The following is a 12,959-nucleotide window of genomic DNA, read 5'->3' as shown; positions in this document are numbered from 1 at the left end:
ATAATGAGACCTCAGGAAAGAATAATCTGTTATGTATTTTATTGCAGAGTACACTGGGCCTCAGTTAGCTAGCTCCACTACTTCTCTCCTATTGTCTATTTCTATCTCTAATCCCCATGGATTAGGGCATGCCAATCTGCTCTCTAAACTTTAGTAGCTCCCAAAAAATTAAGACTTAAGTAAAAAATGCCTTTAAAAATGTGATATACAGAAGAGAACGTATGCTGTGTGAACCTGGACAAGATATTTATACTCGTTGTACTTACCTTCCAGTTCACACTTGCTCCTCTTCCATGTTTAGACATAAGCCTTTTACACCAATGGCTCTGTGTATACTTCTGATTAATGCTAACATCAAGGCTACCTCGAGGTTGGTCATAGACCACAGGTGTCATAATCTCCCTGAACTCAAACCTGACCAGCTGTCTACCTGATCCTAGCAGCTCTCACAACTTTCAAATAGCAAGAGGCATGCAAGCCTCAAGTACTGTTGTCTATTCCTCTGCTTCAAGAAAGGAGGTCCAATGCAGACCACAGTGCAAGGCCAAAAAAACCCCAAAACCAAACATTTATGGGCAGACTAACACAGGTCAGGGCACACTGCTTGGTCTCATTAAGGATAATGTCAGTGTGGACACAGTTTACATGCTCGTCATGCACCTTACACTAAGGAGCCCTGGCTTCTGCAGCTCAATAGTGTAAGCCAAGAATCAGGGTCACACTCAGAAGGGAAGTGGGAGAGTTTCTTTAGTAAGAATTAATTGAAAACACAAGAACTGCTTGCCTTCCTTCTTTAAATATGGTTGGTTGGGTTTTTTTGCATGATTAAATGGCTTCTGTTGAGCCTCATGCATATACAGCTCAGACAGACAATCAAAGAAAATTGTCATTGTAACTGCTGTTCCAAGATACATGGAAGGCAATCTGCTGACCACCTTTCCAACTGAAATATCTACCCTTGAAGAGAATCAGACTCATTTCAGCAATGCTGTGTGATCCTCAAGTGTACTTTGTTTTACTGATACAGAAGACATAAACCAGTCTAGAAAGTGGTCTTAGAATCAATGTTTATTGTGCAGGTCCGACATAAAAAGATATGAAATATAACTGATGCATGATATGAGAACAAACAGTAAATGAAAACCCGAAGATGGCTTGTGTATCCAATCTAAATAGTAAACAGAGGTACCACAGAAAGAAAATAAGGCAGGCTGAAAAGAAACTTTACAAGCACCACACAAAAGCTATCCTGCACAAAGAGCAAAATACAGCATATGTGCTTCTAAATCTCATCCTATTTTGAGGAATTTAATCATGGATAAGCCTTTTGCTGCCACCTGTACAGAAACTGATGTTGCACAGAGTACTTCAGGGCAGTGAAAATAAGGAGGCTTCAAATAGTTGAACTAACAAACATGAATTAAACCAGAGATCTAAACTTCTCCACAGTAAAAGTTTTATCCACATTCATTCCTGCAGACAAGTTTAATTGCTGTTCAGTAACATTCATTTTAATGTGAAATATTATTTCAAGTTTGCCCTCTTATTTATCCAGTGTAGAAACTACACACAAGTATAATCGACAGGTATCAGAGAAACAACCTGTGGTAGATCAAAGCAGTTGTTTCAAGAGCTCTTGAGAGACTACTAGTCTGAAGAGGATGCTCACATCCATCTTATGCTGAGATCACATTATGTTTGTGAGAACTAGCGTTTTCCTGCACGTCTCGGAGGCATGTCAAAATGTAGCCCTGGAGGACCACTGACATCTGGTGGTCAGTTCACTCCTTCCCAACAGTATCTGCAGCTCCTGGCAGTGCAGAGACTACTGAGGTCTGGAGGGAAGTAGAACTGCTCATCAATAATTACCTTGTACCACAGCCCACAGGGCCGCTAGTGAGAGCTATATCGGCAACATTTTAAGTGTTCTTAGTTATAACTAATGCATTAAAAAAGAGAAAAGAAAAAATAAAATATAAAACAATTCTAAAGAAAGCTAAATCATATATATTGAATTTTATGCTGACTTGATCGGATTATGTTTTACAGATGGCCTGACAGGAACACATGCCAGGAAAGCATTAAGTTACAGGCCTTACTTTGTGTTAAACTTTGTGGAATTTGTTTGTTACAAGCAAATGCAGATGAACTGCAATACACAAACAACAAACTCAGTTGAAGCTGCCAGTACATTAATAGTACTGTTGGATTAAACTTACTCTAAAGATAATAAAGTTTTTATAAATAGAGCATATTTAATTCAACAAGTTCTTGAGAACAACTGGGTCATGAAATAGAATTATATAAAACCGTTTTTCTAACAAATGAAATAAAGCATTGTTTCTTAGGTAAGATGTTTCTTGTTACTGAAAAGGAGCAATGAGATTTAGGTCTTCTTTTGCTAGACAACTAGCACAATATTAAATTATGAGCACGAGTATTCAACAATTTTATCCATTTTGATATGGGCTATATGGTGAGACTGCCCAGACAGAAACTGCCTCAGTTCTCTCCAGTAAACTTGAGAGACCATCTTCCTTCTGCTGTGTGCAGAAAGACCAAAGCCATGAGCACTGGATCTAAAATATTCTTAGGCTATTTAAAGCTATGTTTTGCTTGTTGCAGTTATCTACAGCTTGTAAACAAAACTCTGAGGCTTTCAGACATTCATCAAGAATACAAAAATCTTTAACTAAACTATCACGAGAATTTTCAGGCCTTCCCAACTGCTTTCTTGCTGCAAGATTTAAAGCCTATTCCAGGTAATTACGCACTTCTCATTGAACTGGGAGATCATTTCAAACCTAATAAAACTCTCAGCATCTGCTGAGTAGTGGGAAGCAATCAAAGAGTTTTTCTATGCCTTTCCTACATACCACAAGGGTGCAGCTTTGCAAAAAATGTGCAGTACAAATAATCTGTCTCCAAACTGACATATACTTTCACTTACCACCAATATGACACCTCTCCATAAGTAAACAGATTGCTAAACTACAGTTCCACCTTCGATCTAGGCTACCTAACCAGACTGAAGGGTAGTGAACTATTTTAAACTACTTCTACAAAATGCATTGTTGTGCATACATTTTCTAGTTGGCTGTGGCACACTGTGGGCAAACATTTTATAGAGGCGTGTGCCATTACTAACGTAGTCAAGTGGTGTGCAAGATATAGCTAGTGCTCAGAGTAGAAACAAGAAAGGGTACATGAGCCACTAATATGGAGACAACTCTATCAAGCCACCCCAATGAAAGCAGTAAATGCACACCGAGATATTCTGGTTTGACTCAGCCAGGGCTCACAGCTAAGCTGGGTATCTGGCTGAGCCAAAGGCTACCCAAAAAGCTTTGAAAGGACAAGTTTCAGGTTTTTCACTCCCATTTGCATTTCAGCAGAAGTCTAGCATCTGTTGACCACTGATGTCTCTGGAGAATTTCACTCATGTGGCCCACAAATCACTGATGTCTGCTCAAAACCAAAAGAAAAACATACTAGAGATGGAAAAGTGGACAAATAACGATTGAGAAATACAAGGGCATTTTCAGGGTGCGCAGTGACTAGGTTAGAAAAGCAACAGCTCAGCATGAACTGAAACTTGCCAGAGATGTCAAGAACTACAAGAAAGGGTTCTTCAGGTACATTAAGAAGCAGAAACGAAAGGAAAATATTGGCCTGCTGTTAAGCAAGAAAGGGGAATTAGTTACCAACACTGAAAATGCAGCAATTATCAACACTTTCTTTACTTACGTCTTCACCAGCACTGTTGGGCCCCAGGCCTTGGGATCCGAAATCCAGGTCGACACAGACACAGATCCACCATCAGTGAAGGACAAGTTAGTGTACGAACTATTACAGGAGCTTGACCCCTACAGATTGATGGGCACTGACAATATCCACCTGAGGGTGTCAAGAGAGCTGGCTGATGTCACTGCAAGGCCGCTCTCCATAATCTCTGAAAAGTCATGGAGACTGGGAGACATCCCAGAGGACTGGAAGAATGGTTATGTCACCCCATCTACAAGAAGGCCTCAAGGGAGGATCCAGGAAATTACAGGTCCATCAATCTTACATCAATCCCTGGGAAGATTATGGAACAAATCCTCCTGTGGGATATCACAAGTCAAACCAAGCACATGACTGGGAAAAGCCAGCACGAATTCAACAAACTGAACTGTGGACACTGCCTACCTGGATTTCTCCAAGGCTTTTGACATGGTTTCCCAAAGTCTCCTCCTAAGGAAACCTCCCAGAAGGTGGTGGTAAAGAGCTCCTTTTTGAACTGGCACTTGTCACTACTGGGGTCCTCCAGGGATCGATACTGGGCCCAATGCTGTTCAATGTCTTCAAAAGTGATCCAGATGATGGGATCAAACGTACCATTACGAAGTTTGCCAATGATAACATACTGAGTGGGGAAGTGGGCACTCTGGAAGAAAAGAGCTGCCGTGCAGGATGACCTGGATACACAGGAAGAGTGGGACAACAAGAGGCTTGTGAAGATCAACAAGGACAAGTGCAAGGTCTTGCCCCTGGGTAAACACAAACTAAGAGTGCAGCACAGGCTGGAATCTATCCATCTGGGGAGCTGCTCTGTGGAAAGAGATCTGAGGATCCTGGTGGACAGCAAGCTCAGTATGAGTGAACTGTGTGCAGCTGTGGCAAAGAAAGCCAACAGGATGCTGACTTACATCAACAAGGTCACCACCAGCAGAGATAAAGATGTTGTTGTCCCACTTAGTGCTTCAAGTTACACCTGGAACATTGTGTTCAGTTTTGGTCCTTGCAATACAAAAAAGATGTGGACAAATGAGAAAATGGCCGCAATGATGATCAAAGGACTGGGTAAGCTGTTGTATGAGGAAAGTTTGAGAGAGCTGGGCTGGAGAAAAGAAGGCTCAGGGGAGACCTTATCACTGTATGTCAGTATTTAAAGGGTGTCAACAAAGAAGATGGAGACTCCCTTTTTACAAGGAGTCATATGATAAAAATGAGGAGTAATGGGTAAAAGTTACTCCTGGGGAGGTCCTGGCTGGACACAAGAGGAACATTTTTCACAATGAGAACAGTCAGTCATTGGAATAATCTCCCCAGGAAGTGGTGGATTCCCCAACACTGGACACTTTAAGATTCAGCTGGACAAAGTGCTATGTCATCTTGTCTAGACTATGCTTTTGCCAAGAAAGCCAGATGATCCTAGAGATACCTTCCAACTTGGTATTCTGTGATTCTATGATATGTGTTTCAGGTCTCTTCCTGCACTGCTGCATGAACAAAAAGTGACAAAAGTGGCTCCACAAGACTACTTCTTAAAACATTCCTAAGGGTCCAGCTGCAAATCAATAGACATTCATCAGTACAGAGACACTCACTCCAGCACACAACAGGCACAGAGCCTATGTTCCACTTAAATCCTACTCCAACTACTTAGAGTAAGTGCTATTTTCTGTATTTCAACAGTGCTGGTTTCTGCACCGTAATGCATTTCATCCACAGTGAAAAGCTGTCACATTGCTGCATATCTATTAAACAAAAGCATTATAATTAGGTCAGCTACTGTGTAAAGGAGACAGTCGCCACTTCAACAAAGCACCGTCACAGTCCTCACAGGTCCTTGTCTGAAAAGAAAGTCCCTTCTTTCCTTTGTTGTCCCTCCTACACGTGTTTTCCACAAGTATCTCGGCATTTCCAATCCAGTTCTACAATAGCAGGAGATGATTACTGCGTGACAATGTTCTAATTCAGAGACATAATCCTTCTATGTTTATATTTTATTGGGGATATTTTCCAGGGTGGGTGGAGATGCCCTCCCCTCACCACCAGGGACAGATGGGTCTAAAAATAACTTTGCCTGGTTCTAAACGATAGAATCACGTTGGTAAACCTCTTCCGGAGACACATGAAAGCCAGATAACCCATTCCTGCCAGCACGCTGACCAGCAGGGTGGTGCCGAGAACCCTGGGAGCTCTTTTCTTGGCCACACGGAATGCTGTTGGCAGCACAGCTGAGATTAATATATTGTTGACGTGTCCTAAAACTTTGTAAAATGCTTTTCTCTTCAGGACACGCTCATAATAGGCTTCCAAGTTGGGTCGCTTTCCATTTCCCCAGTTTCTTCTTGCTAATCCCAGAAACTTCAGGCGATGTAATGTGACAGCAAGTGACACATCTGCCAGACTGAAGAAGTCACCACAGAGCCAAGGCTGATTTTCATCTTCTAAGCAGAGATAAAACATAAAGAATTAGGAGCTAATGGAATAGAAGCCACGAAGAAGCCTCCGTAACCTTTAGTGCTATTTCAAAATGCTGTCTAATAAACACCATCAACACTTCAGTTAAGACAGGACTTTAATCAATTAACATTTCCCTAATCCCTGTCCATTCTTCACACAATATTGCAGTCTTAGGCTCAGCAGCCTGGCCTATATTTGTTAATGAAAAAAGAGCCACATTTTAGGTCCAAAAATTAAAACCCACAGTAAACACTTATTTTCCTCAACTACATTTCTCAAATCTGGATTAAATTAAGCAGGAGTGTAAAGGAAGAAGGCAGTTTAGCTTTTACTGAAAAGCTATCACTTGCCTGAAGAATTCATCATCTCAATGGCTCCACTCACCTCTATGGCATTCACTCAAACACTGCTGATTTGTTAGAGACTTTTAACTCAAAAATAAATGGATCAGATGACTGACCTGCACCAAACACATTAGCTCAGTGAGAAGACAAGAGTCTGTCCACCTGCCCTTCCATGGGTTTTTTTCACTGAGGGGTTTTGGCTGCCCCATCCTTGGAAGTGTTCAAGATCAGGTTGGATAGGTCTTTGAACAACCTGGTCTAGTGGGAAGTGTCCCTGGGTTGGAAGTAGATGATCTTTGAGGCCCCTTCCAACCCAAACCATTCTATGATTCTGCGGATATTCACCCTGCCCACCATTAGTCAAGAGCACAAATGCAGATCCCAGGCTCCCTCTTCAGTCAAAGGAAAAAGGTGAATCTTCCTGGGATGGCTCAAAGAAGGCACTGCCAGGCAGCATCACACCTCAGTGATCTGAAGCATCACCACCTGAAAGGGCTGACCCATGCTGGCTATGCCAAAAGCTTTTGAAACCTAGGATATGAAACTTGGTAGCTAGCATAGCTGCCAGCATGCTAACCTACATCTCAAACAGAACTATGCTGTTGCCTCCTCATTTGCAACCTTTTGCAGTTCTTCCCACGCAACAGGCACAAAAACACTTGCATGAACATTCAGCAGCACCTCTGTGGAAACAGAAATTTTGCAATGTCCCTTTGAACTCATTTGCCACCAGACGAAAGCAACAGTTTGGCACAGTGCTGGTACCATTTCATTTCAACTACTTATGCAGGTCTGGAAGAAAGGCCTCTGTACAGAATGTGTGTATCCTATGTTGCTGAAAGAATACCTGGGGATTCATCCAGTGCATTAAGTAAGATGATGGAAAGGAAGACCAAAGAAGCTAACCTGTGTGAAATAAAGATGCCTGCTGTGGCAGCGGTAGTGTGAGGGATTGGAGTGGTAGTGAGACAAGCAGAAGCTCAGAGGTTGGCCAGGACCTGGAGAAGCATTGGTCACAAACCTCAGAAAAAATTTCAAGAGGCAGATAATAGCCTGTAATCCTGGCGGTTTCCAGCTCAGGATAAGCTCAACTGTATCAGTTGACTCCTTGGAAAGGCTATTTAGCATAGAAAGCAAATGGGCTGCTGGAAATGGTGACAGATTTCATTTGCTGAACAGAATCATACCACTGTTTGTGAATTAAAACATTTTCTGTGTCTCTTTCACAGTTGAGCCAGTAGAAAATTGAACCTAGATTTTCAATTGCTAGTTCAAATCTACTGTCTTCTAGTTCAAATCTACTGTCTTGGTAGTAACTGACAATTACTACAACAGCTATTTATAGAGCCAAATGCAAAGAGTCAGAGGTCTGAGCAGATGCAGCTAATATTGACTAATGCTTCATGCAGCTCCCAGTGAAGTCAGAGGAAGGATTCCTATTTGCACCACTGGAAGTTGCATCAGACTCTGAAGAAGCAGAAGATTAATTCCATTTAAACCAAATTTGACTTCCATTTGGGTGGGTGGCAGGTAAACACCACTGCTTTCCAAGAGGGTGGAGGAGGGGGGTTGCTTAATGATTAGAGCACTTATCTAAATTGTTAATTCTGCATATACCACAAACATCAGCACAGTATTTACACAGGATAGTAATAAGCCTATGTTAAAACATTAAGGTTGTGATCATTCTAGTGAACTGGCACCTACAACTACATCAAGAACAACACTATATAGTTAAGGTTTTCCTTATTTTCTTGATAAAATACTGCAAAATTGTGCAGCTAATTACAGTCACTATGCTGAAAATGTGATCAAGCACTCTCACGAGACAATGAGAACTCACTGACAGCAGCAGTAAACTAAACCAGTATTTAAAACAGCATTAATCCGTCCTGTGATGTTAGACCAGTATATGCTAAGAGTTGATACATTGAAACCAGTTCTATAATGGTGCTGTCAACAAGTTTACTCTGTCTTCCCAAACATAAGCATCAACAGGATTTAGGAAGAATAATTCCTTACCTGGTGTTTCCTCATTTCGCCGCTGCAATTCAGTCTCAACCTGATCCAAAACTTTTTCCAGTTCATCCAATATCTTCTTTAGGTATTTTATATTATCATGATCCAGCAGTTTAGACTAAATATATATACAGGTTAGCATTTTAATCATTGTACAGAGTTTATACTTTCATCAGAGAAACTTTTACTTAGATGCTACAGTGCTTATTTATAAAATGTGATTATTTTCTCCACACAGTCAGCTGGATGCCATTTGGATACTACTCAACAGCCCAACACCAGATACGTACTTACCTGTGAAGTCAGTGGGACCAGTCCAGTACTTCAGCACACACTTGAAGTGTGTAGCTGATCTGGGGGATAGACTGCTTCATGCTTTGCAGGGTTAAACCACTGCATGGCATTACTGGTAATGACAAGCAAAACAAATGTTTACATTGTGACAGAAGAAGCCTGACACTAACAAGCTGATAATAAAAGAGGGGAATATAAACAGTTTTCTTACTTTAAGGCGCTTCTGTTTTGCTATGTAGGCATCTTGAAGGTCTGGATTTTCTTCCGCAAGTTTTTTCAGCTCTGATTCTGTGTTACTTATTTGACCTGACACAAAAAAAACAAAGGAATGACATCAGATATCCAAATGCAATCCACAGAAACAGATCAATAGCTTGTGTACAAATATCACACCAAAGAAATGGGAAGTGGTACTTCAATGTAGCATCACCATCAACTTGGGATTCAAAACCATCATGTTTTGGTAAACTTAACTGCTGCATAAATTGACCTCACCACATCTTCTGCTCATCAGGTTGCAATGAACTCTGTGAAGTGGTTATCTGCCAGGCAAGAATGAGGAATTCTTGTTAATAATTTTCTCTTACTCAGATAAAACCATTTTGCTACCAAAATCTGTGCTAAGTCCCTGAAATTCTACTAAAGCACCTTTGGTCTCTGCTGGTTTTGCACCTCAGTTCCTGTGTTCCTAACACACTTTTCATGCTGTGAAAGTGCAGACAAGCCCATACTGTGATTTTCTGCACATCAGTGTAGGTCACATGCATAATTCCACAGCAAAAGCCTAAATACCACTGAATGTGGAACCCAGGCATTTTCAGTTAGCTAAAAATGTGACACCAAAATCTGTGATCCTTTTTTGAAATGTTCATTATGGAGTACATGGTTGTTCTAGAAAAAAACATACATTACACGATTTAAAGAAATAATTATGTGAAAAATTTAAGATAATTCTATGGATTTCTACTACATGTGTATAGCCTTTGCTCTCCTTAAAATGCATCTTTGCTTGAAAATGCCATACTTACTGACCTAGAATACTCTCACTTGTACTTGATATTTAAGATTAGTTCCAATTAAGTCTTATAAATTAAATCATTAAAAAATTCTTGCTAGAGAATAATGAACTCACTGTTTCATATATTCTTTGCTTCAACCTGACATGACTGTGAAAACATCTTTCAACACAGTGTATGAAGAAATTGAAGGATGTAATCACACAACTAAAATCTTATGTATGCAGTTAATTACTTAATGGCATTTGGTATGGATTAACATAATATATAACTGGCTGCTGGCTTATTATATCTAGCACTCTCAAAAGATCAGCTTTTCAAAGCTGGAAACTAAACCATCTGGGTTTGAACAAGCAAAGGAATAGATTAGGAACATCCACAAGCTACTAAAAAAAATGCTTCAAATGAAGAAAGCAGGCTATGTGAACAGCATCTGATGTCCAACTCTGGTGTCCAAATGCAGGGGGAAAACAAACAAAAACAACAACAACAAAAAATACTTACAACTGAAAGATTATTTGCCAAGGATTTCTCTCAATATCACTGAAATATGTATTTCTACAAATTACTGGATTTCAAACTGGAGTTCATTTCAGGAGGTTTCTCTGTTATAAAGGGGACTGGGCAACATAATCTACAGTTATCTGCCCTTTACATATTCTTTTCATGGGAAACTGGTATGTATTTAAAAGTCCATCAGGTAAAGTACCCATTCCAAAGAAGTCAAAGGACATTTCACCATTGATTCCACCAGACCAATGGTTCATCCGTTATCCTGATTATATATTGTTGCATTATTTTCACCCAGGATTTTAGTTTAAATTGTGCTTTAACAAGTTCCATTGGTCTGATGAACCCATGCTGCTTAATTCTTCACACTTTTTCTTCCTCCCTGCTCCCGGCACCAAGTTGATACTAGTACATTCCTCAGACCAAAAAGGCCTGATGATTCACCTATTATATATTAGATAAACAGGCTCTGTTTCATTGAGGCAAATTTGCATTTGCACCACTTTGAGAGAAAAGCAATTGCTTTAATTTAATAGGTAAACTTATTACAAATTTACAAGCACAAAAAAGAAGTGTTTCCTTCAGTGTAGTGGTTGGATGTGAGCAGCAGTAGAGCTGTTCCCTAGAAATTGCTTTATAAGCATAAACAGCAAGATCAGAAAATAAAATACAGCAGTGACAGCTGCCATTTTGTGCAAAATGTTATGCACAAGATAACATTTTGAATCATTAGGAAATTAATTCCACAGATACCTCAAAAATTATACTTCTTCCTGTTTTCAAAGCATAACAGACTACACTGTTAATAAAAAGTATCAAAATCAAAACTGGAAATCTGCGCTCCGTGTATTCTGCTTAAAGTGCACTGAAGACACAGATGAACGCAGTGCAACAACCTATTAACTGATAGGCATTCAGAGCTATACCAGTACATACTACGAATTCTGCTGGTAGCATAGGCCGGAATCATGGAGTCCACTGTTAACTCAGGGTGCAGGATGCAGCCATGTGTGTAGGCATCCATAGGCAAGGAGTCTAAAAGCTCTCTGTAGTGCTGCACCCTTGGATAATACATGCTCCCTTCTTCTGGCATTAATCTTGGCACTCCCTCTGCAATACAAAGTTAAAAATGAAGTTAAGAACAGAAGAACCATGTAATTGACTAAAAGCAGTATTTCTGAAGTTGCTCCAGTTATGTCCAGCTGGCACAGATGACACAGTCACAGCTAAGTCACCTGTTCCCTGATGTAACTCAACAGTTATCAGAGCTCAGGGAAATGTATATACACATACATCATTTCGAAATGTTTCAATAATTCCAACTCCTATGCAGGAATCCACATAAACACATATTTAAGAGGCCTTCAAATCAGAAAACCAGATTCAGTATCTATTTTGTACTTCTAGGAATGGGAGGCTGTGGCACACAACCCTTTATCCCTCTCACAATAGACTAGAATATTCTGCACACCACTGAGTTCTACCCTGCCCTCGATCGACGTGAACCCCAACTCCTCATTTGATGAGGGCACCAGCATTAAATACAAACAATTTTCACCCAACAATGACATTTTCTTCATGCCTTAGAAATCGCAGCGCTAAACCCCTGAAACACAAAGCACTGCCTTTTCACACCTAAAAAAATACAGTTCTACATTTCCTTCAAAAACTGAGGCAGTGTTTTCTGGCACTACAGACACAAAGAATTTCAAAGTGATCACTTCTGAGTTTTTTCTTCCTACTTTTTCCCTCTTTACTCCATTTTGGCCCTGAAAACATTCTATTTTTCCACCCAAGATTATTCTGGAACTCGACATCTTTTTCTTCTCACGGAGAAGCAGGACCTGCCCCACCACAGCAGCTGTGCAGCTCTGTTCAACATGTTATTTTTCACCATCCTTCCCAAGGGGTAAGGAAGACAGTGGTAGATTTTTACTTACAGCTGCTTGTAAAGATGCTGGAAGGCCTTCAGTTCATATTAAAGGGACATGAGTTGATCTCATACTACCACTAGGAGAGCCCCTTTACTTGTGAGACTATAAATGCTTTCTGGTCCTGAGCAAACTAGCACGTAACAATATGGAGCTGACCCAACAACAGCTGCATACTACAGGTACGCAGGGCAGGGAAGGATTTCATTTTAGACACTTTTAAGATCTGGCTGGACAGGGTGCTGGGACATCTAGTCTAGGTCATGCTTTGCCTGGAAAGGTTAGACCAGATGACCCTTGAGGTCCCTTCCAACCTGGTATTCTCCTGTGATTCACACCGAAAATGCCCATGGTATTACCATCCACAAACGTCGCTTCCAGGTAATCGATAATCTGCGTTGCCTCGCAAATGATGTTTTCCCCATGGATCAGGACAGGTACTTCTCCAGAGGAATTCAAGCGCATGAACCACGGCTCGTTGTGCTCGCTCAGCGGCAGGTTTACATCGTGCTCTTCGCACTTGAGGGCTTTTTCGGCTATTGCCAGGCGCACCTGCAGCGGTACCACGGCGTTACCACAGCGGCGGCACTGCCCGGGCACCCGTCCCCAGCCCA

At 40.9% G+C, this 12,959-nt stretch overlaps 1 protein-coding gene across 1 annotated transcript; it reads right to left on the bottom strand.

Annotated features, from left to right (window-relative positions):
• Window positions 1-5,424: 5,424 nt before the first annotated feature.
• Window positions 5,425-12,934, bottom strand: GDAP1 (ganglioside induced differentiation associated protein 1). Its single transcript, XM_010013355.1, has 5 exons — window positions 12,705-12,934; window positions 11,351-11,524; window positions 9,100-9,194; window positions 8,598-8,712; window positions 5,425-6,215 (listed from the first exon to the last, which is right to left on the bottom strand). Exons 1-5 carry the CDS (start codon window positions 12,808-12,810, stop codon window positions 5,833-5,835), a joined length of 873 nt encoding a protein of 290 aa, XP_010011657.1. The 5' UTR covers window positions 12,811-12,934; the 3' UTR covers window positions 5,425-5,832.
• Window positions 12,935-12,959: the final 25 nt, after the last annotated feature.

This window comes from Nestor notabilis, unplaced genomic scaffold, assembly GCF_000696875.1.
Source record: "Nestor notabilis isolate BGI_N333 unplaced genomic scaffold, ASM69687v1 scaffold10554, whole genome shotgun sequence".
In the NCBI taxonomy this organism is placed as follows: Eukaryota; Metazoa; Chordata; class Aves; order Psittaciformes; family Psittacidae; genus Nestor; species Nestor notabilis.
The sequence above is the reverse complement of the archived record's forward strand: the minus strand, read 5'-3'. Positions and strand labels throughout refer to the sequence as shown.